We start from the raw sequence: 16,008 nt of genomic DNA on the forward strand, positions 1-16,008 counted from the left end.
TCATACTCCTTGACCTAGTTCTGGTTTCATAGACATTGAATCTACCTTTTTAAAAGTACTTGAGTCGAACTTAGGATTTTTCTTTAAAACAGATGGATTCAGTTAGGTGGTCAATCGCACATAAACAAAAAAGATTGGTAGTGACTACCTAAATCAATGTCTAGTGATATGTCCATGGATTTAGACATTATGACATTGATTTAGATAGTATATAATTTTGGTCAAAATGTGCCATAGGTTCTTGTATTCTTCAATTTTTAAAAATTTAGTCCCTCTAATATTATTTAAAAGAATTTAGTCCTTATAGTATTATTTTTGAAAGATTTCAGTTCAATCGTTAATAATGCATAGGCACTAAACTCCTTAAAGAATAACATTATAGGGACTAAATTTCTTAAAAATAATGTTATAAGGATTAAATCCCCTTAAATAATACTATAGAGACTAAATTACTAAAAATCGAAAAGTACATGGACCTATGATACATTTTAACCTATAATTTTTTTATGATTCCTTATATTTAGGGATTTAATTTTTAAAAATTATTTGAATTTTGTATTTCATATTCATGGATAAAGTGAGGTATAAGATATGTTTTTCATATTTAAATTAGGATAAAAATTATATGTCTTTCAGATAAATGTAAATTTTGAAATGTTAAAATTTTAAAATTTTGAATAGTTAATTGAATAAAGTTATTTAGATGTATCAATAATATATGTTATCCACCTAAGCATCTACGTAAGCAAATTTTATCATATTTTTATGTATATTGTAATATAATATTATATATGATTAATTAATTAAACTGCTACTAAATACTATTTTAGCCAATCCATGGAATTATACTTTATATTTTAAAAATACTCATAATAAAGTGCTGCTGCTTGGCATTGGCGGATATCTTTTTTTCTCTTTAAATCATACTACAGTTATTTGCGCAACTTTATATTTGCCATACCCATGTTTTAAATCATATCCATTGCTTTAGGTCTAAAGGCAGAAGAAATCCCTTATTGAAGTACGTAGCAAGTGTTGAGATGAGGTTAAGATTAAGAAAAAAATCAAAAAATTAAAAATTAATTTAAAATTGTAATATTTTATTCATATTGATTTTTTTATTTAATTCAAATTAAATTTGAATATTCAATATATATATTAAATTTAAATCAAATTTCAAATTGAGAAGTAAAAATATAAAAAAATTCGAACAAAATCAAATTGTATATTTTTATTAACTTTTATATATATTTTAAATTTTTATAAAATAAAAATAATCATTTTATACCTAAATCTACTTAAATATATTAAAAATTATATAAAAATAATATATATAAAAAAAATTAAATTTAAAAAATTATTAAACCAAATTAACGAAATTCAATTTGATTCGGTTTAGATCATATGAAAGTTTGGTTCAAATTATAATCGAATTTTAAAAATTTATAATTTTATATAAGATAAATTACATAAATAATCACTTAACTATATGAGTCTTTTTAAAATGATCACTAAACTATTAAAATTTTCAATATAGTTACTAACGTTTGAATAAGTGTTTTTTTTGTCACTCAATCATTAATTTTTAACAGAATGCTAACTCGACATGTTACATCAGCTATTAAATACTACATTAGCTGATTGTGTATAAAAGTCATCTTTTAAAATTTTTTTGCACTTTTTGCTTTTTCTCTTCTTTTTTCCCCATTTTTCTTCCTTTTCTTTATTTTCTCTCTAAAATACAGCCATAATTTGAGAAAAATTTAAGAAACCCAGTTTTTTATCTACATTCATTTTGTCGACCATCGTTTGTCAACACTAGAAATGCTCCAAAAGACCTTTTTTGATTATTTTTTTCCTTTTTTTTTCACTCCTTTAATTAGTTTTTTTTTTTTAATTCCTTGAAAAGCCTTTATTTAGGATTTAGTCTTGCGATTTCAAGCCTAAAATGTACACCTTCGTCACTCTAAACTAAACAACCTCTTAATTTGTTTCACTTTAACCTTTGACCTTCTTTTCTCCTAATTTTCAAATCCTAAAATTCTCTAAAACAAGCCAAATCTAAAACCCTCTCTTTCTCTTTTGGTTTTTTTGTACTTTGATTTGCTTCCTCTTTTGGAGTATGAAGCTGATTTTTTTTTACTTTTTTTTGTTCTAATTATGGTTTTTTAAGGTAAAATATAAGATTTTTTTTTTATGATGATAAAAGGTGGTTTGGGTGGGGATAACGGTGGTTGTTTTAAGGTTTTTGTTACTTGGGTTTTTATAAGGTTTTGGTTATTTAGGTTTGGTTTTAAGATTTAAAAAACAATGGATAAAACTTGGAAAGATTGAAATTTTTTACTACATGGCTATCTAGGTTTTTGCTTTGTTTTCCTATGGATTGTTTTAATTATTTATTTTATCAATGATGAAGAATAAGAGAATGGATAGTTCCAATGGTGAAGATAATGACCGATCGATTTTCAGTTGGTATGCGAATTTTAGCTATTGATGATGCCTTTATTTGCCTAAATCTTTAGTTTACCTATTAAAAGTAAAAGGAAATAGATGATTAAAAAAGTAAGGACAATGAATGAAAAAGAAAGGAAATAAAAATTTTATTATGGAAAGAATAAAAATAAAAATAATTTATTTTATATTTTGTTTTAATTTTTATTGTTAATGACATGTCAACTTTAATTATGTTGTATTTTTAATAACATGGACATATCATGTGATAATCGACATCATATGTGACGTGTGTAGTTAAAATTCTACTAGAGATTAACATCTTACTGACAAAATAAAATATTTTTTCAACCGTTAGTGATTAAAATAAAACATTAAATATTTTGATGATCATTTTAACGATCATTATAGTTAAGTGATTATTTGTGTAATATAGAAAAATCAAACTGAATCTGACCAGTTAAGCAAAGGGAGTCCATGAAATAATCAGAAAATACATATATTTAAAATTGTTAAATAGCAGCACATTCATTTTCTACTCTTATCCATCAACATGAAAACTCTATCCTCATCACCACCAACCCCTGAGATGTTCAGAATAATTCTTCCCCCTAAAAACAAACAAATTGCATATCGTAATTAATAGCAACCATTGCTAAAAGAAATCAAACTCCAGATAATTGACTGAACCTTTCGGATCATTAGCACTTCCATTGGCAGCAGCCTTTTCACTTGTTGATGCCGGTGGAACTGGTATTCGTTCAAGCTCAACCGGCTTTGGAATCTCAGGAGGGGTAGCACAACGAATCAATGCCCAATTCACACCTTCAAAGAATGGATGTTGCTTAATCTCAGTCGCTCCTCGTTTATAAGCCAATCTATGTTGTGGTTCCTTTACAAGCAGGCCCCTTATGAGATCCCTTGCTGCAAAACTTACAACAGGTGATTCTGGAAATCGAAGAGGCTGTCCTACAACATTGAACAACGTTGCCCGGTTCCCAGATCCCTTAAAAGGAGTTTTACCAAACAAGAGTTCATAAAGGAAGATTCCAAAAGTCCACCAATCGACAGCACTTCCATGACCCTCACCCTTAATGATCTCCGGTGCCAAGTACTCATGGGTCCCAACAAATGACATTGATCGGGCATCAGTTGGCTCTGCTATTAGCTCAGGTAATGGGCTAACTTGGTTTCCAATTTCATTTTTTTGCTTGTGGTCTTTTTTGGACTTGCTAGAAAAGAGACGGGGAGAAAAGCAAGTTGTTGGACCAATGCAAGATGGTTGAATGAAGGAAGGTTCAATACAAGCAGGCTGGACACAGAAAACAGTCTTCCTTAATGGCTCTGATTCAAGAGAGATAGTCTTCACAAGAGTTGGGCTGACAGCACAACGAAGGGAAAGATCAAAGTCAGAGAGCATTATATGACCATCTTCCCTAACAAGAACATTTTCTGGCTTAAGGTCACGATAGATGACCCCAAGCATGTGAAGATACTCCAATGCTAGCAAGACCTCTGCTACATAAAATCTGCAAATTAGAATAAAAATTAGAATAAAAATCATAATTGCTAGAGAGGTCATAGAAATATGCACAATCATAATTACTATAGATGTCATAAAATGGTTACTTAATTGGAGTTAGATAAAACCATAGTAGAAGTTAAGGACTTCTTAACTACACAACTGTTTCAGAGATGAATAGTAAATCAAAGTGACTTGCCACGCCATATGGCATTAAGATGATGCTTTGACTTCTATCATGTTGTGAAGCCTAGACATAGGCAGGTTGGTCATGTTGTCCATTATCGTAACTTAAGGCAGAGGATCGAATAAAAAGAAAATGCTCCGGTAAGTGTATAAGACAAGGGCCACAGCATGCAAGAGCCCTGTCTTAAGTAAACATGATTCAATGTTCTCATATGATTAATTTACACTAATCTATGTTAAAAGAAATAGAATTCAGGCACTTAAAGGTATGGGTTTTATCTTTATTTTAAAGCATCAAGAATATCACTTCAAGAAGATGTCAACTTAACATATTGCAATTATTTCATACATACAAACCTTACCCCTCTCGTTCACATTAAGTCTGCAATTTCCCATTTCTGGAACTCAGTCTTGCATGGCCCAAAACTTTCAAACAAAATATTGCGCCATAATACCTTTCAAACAATTAGCTCCCTTTTGCACCATAGTAGATGGTAATACCCCATAACAAAAAGAAAGGTCTTGAATATGCAGAAAGAATCTTGAATATGCAGAAAGAAACCTGGACGAAGATAGGCATATGTCTCCAAAACATCACATTCCACAGCATTTTCTCAATTTTATCTAGGTAGACTCTAAGGTAGCGTTTTGTATGGGGTGATCACTCCAAAAACCATAGTGATTTACACATGGTGATTAGATTGCCGTGTTTAATAAACACCTGGTGATCGTACGTGATAGTGATCTTGAATCACCGAAAGTGATCAGATCACTATCTTGAAAGGTGATTTAATTACCATCCAAAAGAATGGGAAACTTCTATCACTAAGATGAAGTGATACATAAAAATAGTAATAGTCAATATTACACATTTAATAAATCAATTAAAAATTTGATTCCTCTTAAAATTGTAATTATTTTATATTATAAGTTTTTATATTTTCAAACTAATATTCATTATAACAAGTTCAAAAATAATTTGTTTTTTTTTTTTACTTTTTCTAATATTTTGTATATAATATAATGTCTTTGTTTTTTTATTATGATTTTAATAGATTAATTTTATTTTCTAATTCAAAATTTTTTTTACATAATTTATATTTAATAAATAAACATTCTTAATAATTTAATTATATTGATTATTAAAAAAATATACTATGTTTTATGAATTATTACCTTTAAATAACATTTAAATCATTAACTTGTGTAATTATTATAATAAGGATGGTTATTTTTGTACTTTTAAATAAAATAATATTTGATTTTTAGCAATATCAAACACAATGATCTTTTATTTGTATTGTAAGAAAACACTTATTTACAGCTGATTGTAATATTGTAATCTATATATTTATATTTATATCTTTAGAATTAAGTATTTGTATCCTTAGAATTAAGGACAAAAAATTAAAATAGACAATCTCTCAATTATAGGATTAGGTTTTTAGGAAGATTTAGTTTCCTAGTTTAACCCCTAATTAGTTGTATATAAACCTAAAGTTCTTGTATAATTCTTAATAAGTAGTTTTTCAATATACATTCAGTTTTCACATTGATTTATTTCTTAGTTTTTTCACATGGTATCAGAGCTTTAGGCTTTTCTTGGAAAGCAAAATTTTTTAGCCTTCATTGCTGACTTCTATTTTAGGCCTTCATTGCCGAATGCTTTATTGCCAAACCCTTTCAAAGAAAGATATCACTACCACCCAATTTGAGGAAATGTCAACTGAAAAAATCACTGGAATATTACAGATATCACAGAAACAATGAGAGTTCAACAAGGAAGAGATTGAAAAGCTAAGAAACTTATTGAAAATCCTTGAAAAGCCTATTGTGGTATGTTCTTTGGATAAGGTCTCTAGTTCAGATAAAGCTTTTGGTTCTCATTGATTAAATATCTCGGTTAAACCTATTACGAGTTCTTGGGTCATTAACTCAAGAGCCACAGATCATATGACACATTCCTTGCAGAAATTTAGTACATATACCCTGTGTCTTAGTAATAAAAAAATTATTGTTGCAGATGGTTCAGTTACTACAGTGACAGGATTAGGAGATGTTCAAGTTAATCCTTCGTTTGTTCTCAAAAATATTCTTCATGTTCCTAGATTGTCTACTAATCTGATATTTATACAAAAACTTACTAGAGATATGAATTGCAAAGTGACTTTTTATCCCTCTTATTGTGAATTTCAGGACCAGAGTTCGAGGAAGATGATTGGACTTGCCAAGGAGAAGGATGGACTATACTATCTTGAGACATCAAATAACACAAGTAATATCAAGAATAGTTTACCTTTGTCATTTCTTTCTGAAAAATCTTTCAATAAAGACAAAATCTGACTTTATCATTTTCGTCTTAGACATCCTTCTTTTGAAACTTTGAGAAACATATTTCCTTCTTTGTTCAAAGGATTAAATGTCGAAGATTTTCATTGTGATGTTTGCGAACTTGCAAAGCATAGACGTGTGTCTTTTCCAATTAGTAACAAAAGAAGTTCTACTCCATTTTACTTGATTCATAGTGACATTTGGGATCCCTCTATAATTTTTAATATTTCTAGTGCAAGATGATTTGTTTCATTCATAGATGATTATACCAGGGCCTCTTGGGTTTTTTTATTTAAATCCAAATCAGATGTGAATAGTATATTTTTAAGCTTTCAAAACATGATCCAAAATCAATTTGGAATGAGAATCAAGAGATTTAGGTATGATAATGCAAGAGACTACTTCAACCAGAGTCTATCCACCTATTTCCAAAAAGAGAAGATTATCCATGAGTTATCTTGTGTTAATACTCCATAGCAGAATGGAGTGACAGAGAGAAAAAACAGCCATTTACTAGACACAACCCGACCCTTTCTTTTTCAAGCAAATGTACCTAAATCTTACTGGGGGAAAGCTGTTCTTATTGCCACGCACATTATAAATAGGTTACCTTCAAAGGTTTTGGGATTTAAAACTCTTATGAAACTACTCTCATAATTTTATCCCAACCTCAATACCACAAACAATCTCACACCTAAAATATTTGGTTGTACATCATTTGTTTATGTTCACAGTCATAACAGGAAAAAGTTGGATCCAAGAGCGATTAAGTGTATTTTTGTGGGGTATTCCTCAACTCAAAAAGGATATAATTACTATCATTCTCCTATCAAAAAATTCTATGTGTCTGCAGATGTCACTTTTAAAGAAAGTAAACCATTTTTTATTCAACCTTATCTTCAGAGAGAGACATCATTCGTGGAAAATAAGGATAAAGACTTCTTTTTGCTTGATTTGTCCCCTTCTTTAACATTTACACCCATTAATTATTCTGAGTCGAAACCTGTTTCTGCTGAACCCAAGTCAAACACTGAATTTGAGTCTGAACCCATTCCAAATACAGAAGATGTGACAAAGGATAATATTGTTCTTGATTCTATAAAGGAATTACAGGTGCACTCAAGAAGGAAAGTTCCAGATCCTGAACCAGTGCCAGTCCAAGAACCTGATCCTAACTCTAGAAATGAGGTAACTACAATTTTTTACTCTGTTTCTCAAAATGAGCATGAATCTCCTAAAACTATAACTAGTGATTATGATCTGTCTATTGCCATTAGGAAAGGAACCAAAAAATGTACTAAGCATCCACTATACCCAATCTCTAATTTTGTGTCATTTGAAAAATTCTCACCATCCCACAAAAATTTTCTTGTGAACCTAAACACTATTTCTGTTCTAACTACATTATCCGAGGCATTATCTAGTGAGAAATGGAGGCAAGCCATGAAAATAGAAATGAAGGCCTTAGAGAAAAATTAGACATGGGAACTGGTAGAATTGCCTAAAGAAAAAAATCCAGTGGGGTGTAAATGGGTTTTCACTGTAAAATACAAGGCAGATGGTACTGTTGAAAGGTATAAAGCCAGGTTAGCGGCTAAGGGCGACACTCAAACCTATGGAATGGATTATTAGAAAACCTTTGCTCCAGTTGCCAAGATGAATACAGTTAGGATTTTGTTATCATTGGCTGCAAATTGCAATTGGCAGCTTTAACAATTTGATGTAAAGAATACTATTCTACATGGTGATTTGGAAGAAGAAATATATATGAAGGTTCCACCAGGATTTGGAGGTCATCTAGAAGCAAACAAAGTATGCAGGCTGAAAAAAGCTTTATATGGCCTTAAACAATCTCCTAGGGTTTGGTTCGAAAGATTTACTAAAGTGATGCTAGCAATGAGATATAAACAAAGTCAAGGAGATCACACATTGTTTATCAAGCACTCTGATTCAGGAAGAGTCACAGTTCTATTAGTATATGTTGATGATATAATTGCAACTGGAGATAATGAAGAAGAGAAAAAAATCTCTAAAACAGTGTTTGGCTAGAGAATTTGAGATAAAAGAGCTAGGGAGATTGAAGTACTTCCTAAGAATTGAAATAGCTCACTCTCGACATGGTATCTTCATCTCACAACAGAAATATGTGATGGATCTTCTGAAGGAAACTGAAAAGCTCACATGTAAACCTGTAAATACCCCTATAGATCCTAATCATAAAATTGGAGAAGCTAATGAAGATGTTGCTGTAAATAGAGAGATGTACCAAAGATTAACGGGAAGACTCATTTATCTCTCACATACTAGACCTGATATAGCATATGCTGTGAGTATGGTAAGTCAATTTATGCACAGTTCTAAAGAAGTGCACCTACAGGCTATCTACCGTATATTGCATTATTTGAAGGCTAATCTTGGGAGAGGTATCTTATTCAAAAGAAATTCGAGACTAGTTCTAGAAGCATATATAGATGCTGATTAAGCAAGTTCAGTAACTGATAGAAGATCCACCTCAGGCTACTGCACTTTCTTATGTGGTAATCTAGTGACTTGGAGGAGTAAAAAACATAATGTAATGGCAAGATCAAGTGCTAAAGCAGAGTTCAGAGCAATGGTTCAAGGAATTTGTGAACTACTATGGTTAAAGATTATCCTAGAAGACTTGAAGATCAAGTGGGATGGACCAATGAGACTCTACTATGATAATAAGTCTGCAATAAGCATTGCACATAATCCTGTGCAACATGACAAAACAAAACACATTGAAGTAGACCGGCATTTCATAAAGGAGAAACTAGACAGTGGGTTGATTTGTACACCTTATGTATCAACCAAAGGTCAACTTGCAGATGTGTTGACTAAAGGTCTCAACAGTGCAACATTTCAAGAAATTATTTTCAAGCTGGGAATGGAAACACCTATTCACCAGCTTGAGGGGGAGTGTGGGAAAACACTTATTTATAGCTGGTTGCAATTTTGTAATCTGTATATTTATATTTGTATCTCTAGAATTAAGTATTTGTATCCCTATAATTAAGGACAAAAAATTATGATAGACAATCTCTCAATTATAGGATTAGTTTTTTAGGAAGATTTAGTTTCCTAGTTTAACCCCTAGTTAGTTGTTTATAAACCTAAGGTTCTTATATAATTCTTAATGAGCAGTTTTTCAATATACATTCAGTTTCCACACTGATTTATTTCTTAGTTTTTCCACATGTTGAATTAATGATTATTAACCAAACAAAATGATTTCAAATCAAGAGTGATAAGATCATCTTGGTAATAAGATCACCTCAGTGTACATTACCATGGTGATCTTAAAAATGATACCAAGCATTACCTAGAAGACTTAAGAATTATAAAAGACAAGCACCCTAAAGCAGTTCAAACTTAGGATTGAAAGCAAGCTCATTATAGGTAATTGCAAAGGAAGAGAACAAGAAAAGGAATGCATTTCACAGTTTACTTATCATACTTTACTGCCTGCTCTGGAAAATGTTTCCCTGGCTGCCTCTGCCTAAGGGTGTGCAAATCTCCTCCAGGGCAGAACTCCATTACCAAACAGGAGAACTTCTCCGTCTCAAAGTGTGTGTAAAGCGTAGGAAGGAATGGATGGTCAAGAGATTGCAGGATCTCTCTTTCTGTTTGAGCTCGAAGCAGCTTTTTACGACTTGCTAAAGACGCTTTGTCCATAACCTTCATTGCAAAATAACACTTAGTTCCACTCAACTCTGACAGATAGACACTCCCAATGTCCCCACAACCCAACCTCTTTAGCAGTCTAAAGTGGCTTAAACCTAGAATCGCATCTCTAGCCCTGACAGCCTGGATAGCTTCCCATCTCAAGTCATTCACTTTGTGAGGCTTACTGATACTGCTATTAAAGCTGCTGCATGTGCTTTCATCACTCACATCACTGCTTGTGCTGCCTCTGCACATGCTGCTCTTGCCACTCTCAACATAATCAAGACGGTCACTAATCTTGGCACTTCCACTAGTCTTTGCAAGACTACTGGTCCCATCACTAACTTTGGCAGATACTGAGCTGTTTTTAACACTTCCATATTCTGATGTTTTCTTTTCTTGATCAACAGAAACTACAGGTGAATCTCTAGTCTCATTAATGGAGGAATCTACTTCAGTTGATGCTTGCTCAACACATGCTGAAAATGAGCTTGATTCAAACTTATTAGTTAAAGATTCAACAGAACCATTTTGATCTAAAATTGGTAACCTTTTACTTTTAGAAACCTCCGCCACAACTTGCTTAGGCACAGTTTCTACCAATTTGAGTAAGCATTCAGGAGTAACCAGCTCAGATTTGTTTGTCTTGGAAACCTTTGAGAGCAAAGGCTTTGGCTCATCAGCTTCTGCTTTTTGGACAATACCTGTCTTCCATTGCTGTTTAGGAGAAATTTTGGCACCAGATTTTGAGGCCATTAGAGTAGAGGAAGAATTTCGAATATGCATTGAATCTCACATATCCATTGTTCAGCAATTACTACAAAAAGCACCATCTCTCCATTTTAAGTTCAACATAGCTTCCCCTCTAACTCCACCAAGCGCAACAGTTAATCTATTAAAGCCAAAAAAAAAAAAAACATCAAAAGAATACCCATCAACAGTGAAAGTATAACTAGCTGATCTGCAATGGGAGAATAATAGTAGAAGCATTTTTTAAGTATAAATACTAGTCATGAAAGACACAACAGAAATGATCTAAGCCAAGCTGGAGCAATATCACTAGCAGGTATCAATTCACATAAGCCAAACAGTAGGTGTAGTGTCAAATCAAAAGGCAGCAGCGCCCATTACATGCGCAGGATATAAGTAAGCAGCTCAAACAAAGAGAGAAAAATAGGCAGTACAACACTTACATTTTTTGCGTCAAATGGAGAAATCACAATGAGCAAATAGGGGTTAAGCCCTATGCCCAATAAATAAAAAGAATCAATTAGAAAGCAATGCAAAGCTCGATTGGATGATACTTAGTACAAAAGAATGAGCATCAAGTAAAAGATTGAGATGAGATAGTTAATGCCACTCAATATGCAACCTTTATTCATAAAAAATGATAAAAAAAAAAAAAGACCATATAAAACCAAAACGATTGGAAAATGAAAAGAAAAAAAAAACGGACAAAAAAAGTCGGTATAAAGAACTGAATTAAAGGATCTCTAAAAGGTGTTTTTCGGGGGGTTCTCCTTAAAAGAAAGAGTGAGCTGAGTGAGAAATGGGGTGGGATGAAATGATGAAAAGGCGGCGCGTGGAAGATGATGAATAGTGAAAATTTCAAGTTAAACCAGATCTCCATCACAAAAACAAAGTAGAACCAAGACAGATCCAAAGCAAGAAGAGAAACCCAATAGCTAAAATCTGAAAAGCCAGAGAGAGAGAACATAATAGTATTAGGGAAAGAGAAGCAACAAAGCCATCAAAGCTAAAAGAGAGGAGAGAGAGTACCAGAGAAATCGAAGTATGAGAAGATGAAGGAATTGTGAAGGGAAAGGAGGCCGAGGAATTTGCTTAAAGGAGAAAGAAGGGTAGCAGTAGAAAGAGAGCTCAGCCAGCCTCCTACAGCAACTGCCTCACCGACCAGACGACCCAGCTGGCTATAATTTGATCTTCGGCCTCTGAGAGAAGAAAAAAAAAAAAAAAAAAAAAAGAAGCCTGAGAAATACAGAGAGAAAGAGGAATAAAATATTGAAAACCAAAATCCAAAATCCATTTCTAACTAATAAATTACCAACTATCAAGTCTATTAATTAAAAAAGTGGGGATTTACAAAAAGATATATAACGGGAATATATAAAAGGGTTAAACAAAAATTTATAAGTAAATTTTACATAGGTTTTTAAATTTTAAATATAATTCAACTCAGGGTTATTAGTTTAAAAAATAGATATTTTATTTCAAATTTTATAATTAATAGGATAATGAGATCTTTTTGTCAATTATCTTTTAATTATTACGTTAAAAAAATTATTAAAACACTATTTTACTCTTTAAAAAATTAATATCCCAAAATATTCACATAAAATAATAATTTATATAAATATTTTTTTTATTTTTTTATTTTTTCTTAAAAAATATAAAATTTATATTTAGGTATAATATATAAAAAAATTCATAATTATAAATAAGTTAATATATAAATATTTATAATAAAATGAATATATTGAGCATGTAATAATTTTTCGACATTGAACAAATTTCAATGAAAATAAACTTGTAACATATAATAAGAAAAAAATATTTGGTTGAAAAAAAAAAAAGATTTGGTTAAAATTTTTATATGCTTAATATATTCATTTTGTTATACAGATATTTACATATTAACATATTTATAATTGTAAGTTTTTTTTTTATATGTTACATTTAAAAAATCTTTTTATATTTAATATTTTTATTTATCTTGAAACAAAATAAAAATATTTTATTATTATTACTATTATAAAAGATTACATTATATGAATATCTAAGGATATTAATTTTTCAACATAAAATGGTAGTTTAGTAAGACTTTTAACGAAATAATTAATAGATAATTGATAAAAGAATCTCATTGTCCTATTAATTGAAAATTTTGGGGTGAAGTGTCAATTTTTCAAACTAATGGATTTGAATTAAATTATATTTAAAACTTAAAGACCTAAATAGAATTTACCCTGAAAATATCTTTAAATAATATATTTTTTGTCAGTTTAATATTTTACTAAATAAAACTATCAAATTAGTACATGAATTTTTATTTTGTTATCATGCTGGTATATGAGATTAACGTCGTTACTTAAGTTTGCTGACTAATACAAACATCCAATACGATATTGAAACATGTCAAAATAGTCTAATCAGTGTCATATAATCATTACCATGTTAGCATAAAAAGAAAAACTCAAAAAAATTTTAACACCGATACTTAAGTTTGCTGATGTGATACAAGCATCCAATGTGATGTTGATATGTGTCAAAATAATCTAGTTAATGTCATATCATCACTACCACGTTAGCATAAAAAAAAAAACTTAAAAAAATTTTAAACAATTCCAAAAGATTTAAAAAATTCTTAAAAATTTGTAATAAATTCTAAAAATACTCAAAAACTACTTAAAAATTCTATAAAATTTTTAAAAATTCAAAAAAAATAAAAAATACTAAAAAAATACTTGTTTTTTTCAAATTCCAAAAATATTTAAATTTTTTTAAAAATTCTAAAAATTTTAAAAAGTTTTTAAAATTTTAAAAATTATTATAAAATTTTAAAATTTTATAGAGTTTATAAAAATTTTAAAATTTCATAAAAATTCAAAACAATTCTAAAAAATTCTAAAACATTTTTAAATTTTATAAAAAATTTAAAAATATGAACTATGTTTATAAATTAAAAATTATGATATTTTAAAAATTAAAAAAACTATTAAAAATTTAACCCAAAATCTAAAAATAAAAATTTTAACAAAATTAAATTTCCTTAAAGTTTAAAAAATAAAAATAAAAACTTAAAATGAAGAAAATCTAAAATTTTTGGAAAAATTTTGAAAATATAAAAATATGTAAAATTTTTGAAAAAATCTAATCTTTTTTTCAAAATTTTTAAAATTTTTAAAATTTTTCAAAAATTAAGTAACTTTAAAACCTGAAATATTACAAAAATTTATCAAATTTCTAAAAAAATAAAAAAACTTACAATTTTAATAAAAATTAGAAAATTTCAAGAAAATTTAAAAAATTTAAAAAATATATAAAAAATTAAAATTGTAAGATTCAAAAAATATAAAAAAATTTTAGAATTTTTAAAAATTTTTTACAAACTTTTGTATTTTTTGAAAAAAATTTTATTTTTTTTATTTTAACTATTTTTAAGTTTTTGTGATTTTTTAATTTAAAAAAATTATTTTTATTAAAATATTCATTTTTTTAATTAGCAATTTTTTAAAAAAAAATTAGGTTTCCTTAATTTTTTTTAGAAAATTTAAAATTTTTTGTAATTTTTTAATATTTTTTAGATTTTTTTAATTTCAATTTTTTTGAATTTTCTAAAATTTTTATAAATTATTTTAGAGTTTTTAGAATTTTTTAGAATGCTTTTAGTTTTATAATTTTTAAAAAATTTTAAAAATTTTTTAGATTTTTTTTGAAATTTTTTTTTAAGAATGACATAGTACTAATGTTGTAGTGTTGACTAATTTTTTTTTACAAATGTTAACATTTTATAGGAAGTTCATGCCACATCAATAAAGTTGACTAACGGTGTTAGTAAAAGGTACCAAAGTAATAACGGCATGAAAGTTCATGTTTCAAAATGATAGTTTTATTTTTTTAGATATTAAATTAACAAAAAGTATGTAGTTCATAGGCCATTTTTATGTTTAATCCTTTTAAAAAAAAAGTTTAATGAAAAAATGAAATTGCTAAAGGGGAAATAATAACACTTGAAATTAATATTAAAAAAATTAAAATTATACTTATAACTCTTACTAAACCTATAAGAAAGAGTAAAGCTCAATTTTCTTCCTTTTCTGTCGAGCTTCATTCTTTTGTTTCTTCCTTTTTTGTTGAAGATATTTACCTTACATTATCTTTCTTTCTTTTCTTCTCCCTTACTTCTTGTTCCTTGAAATCCTATTGTGAAAAAAATTTCTCCATTTTCTCTCTATTATATATAAAAACCTCACTCATATGTTATTGAGATAAAATTCTTTTTCTCTTCACTTGGAGTGTCGTCTCTTTTCTATCGAATTGATTAAGCTTTTTAAAGTAAGTATATATTTTTTGACTTTTTTATCACTCCAGTTTAAGTTTCATATTGTTTAGGTTTTTATTTAAATTTGTTGTTATTTAGGATTTTTTAAATTTGTTACAATTTAAGGTTTATTGGGTTTAATTTGTTGTTATTTAGGTTTGTTTTAATTTGTTGTTATTATTCTTGTTTTTTTTTTTAATTTTAAGGTTGTTGTTAGAATAAAATTTTATGTAGGATTTAGTTGATATTTTATAGGGTGTAGAAACTAATTTGGGATATGTATTATAGTACTTATAAGATATGTATATAGTACTTTTAGGATATATACATTGTACTTATAGAATATGTACATATATATCTCATTATAAAGTCAAAATCTTAATTGATCTAGTTTTATATTTATGATTATATAAATGTTTAATTAAGAGTTTTGTAGATGAAAATTTTATTTAGGATAAAAATTTTAAATGTAAATTGAAACTTTTTAAGTTTGTAATTGATAAATAAAAACTTATGTAATATAAAGTAGGTAAGTATTGATACTTTATAAGGTTATATGAACTTATATTGGATGTGTAAATAAAGCTTATGTTATTTGTACATAATACTCATTTGATATGTACATCTTGCTTTTGAAATATGTACATAGTAGTTATAGTATATGTACATCTAGATATATAGTGCTCATTTGATATGTTCAAAGTGCTTTTGGGATATTTATATATTAGTTATAATATATGTATATCTAGATATATGTATATCTTATTATAAT

General features: G+C 28.6%; 1 protein-coding gene across 2 annotated transcripts; it reads right to left on the reverse strand.

Annotated features, from left to right (window-relative positions):
- Nucleotides 1-2,911: 2,911 nt before the first annotated feature.
- LOC111275294 (serine/threonine-protein kinase D6PKL1-like) lies at nt 2,912-12,224 on the reverse strand. Of its 2 annotated transcripts, XM_089755029.1 has the most exons (4): nt 11,957-12,220; nt 11,371-11,420; nt 9,969-11,069; nt 2,912-3,980 (listed from the first exon to the last, which is right to left on the reverse strand). In XM_089755029.1, exons 3-4 carry the CDS (start codon nt 10,961-10,963, stop codon nt 3,107-3,109), a joined length of 1,869 nt encoding a protein of 622 aa, XP_089611155.1. In that variant the 5' UTR covers nt 10,964-11,069; nt 11,371-11,420; nt 11,957-12,220; the 3' UTR covers nt 2,912-3,106. The 2 variants fall into 2 exon arrangements, with proteins under 2 accessions (XP_089611155.1, XP_022716273.2); XM_022860538.2 differs by lacking the exon at nt 11,371-11,420 and having other exon boundaries at nt 11,957-12,224.
- Nucleotides 12,225-16,008: the final 3,784 nt, after the last annotated feature.

This window comes from Durio zibethinus, chromosome 26, assembly GCF_047325235.1.
Source record: "Durio zibethinus cultivar Kanyao isolate XHJ-2024 chromosome 26, ASM4732523v1, whole genome shotgun sequence".
In the NCBI taxonomy this organism is placed as follows: Eukaryota; Viridiplantae; Streptophyta; class Magnoliopsida; order Malvales; family Malvaceae; genus Durio; species Durio zibethinus.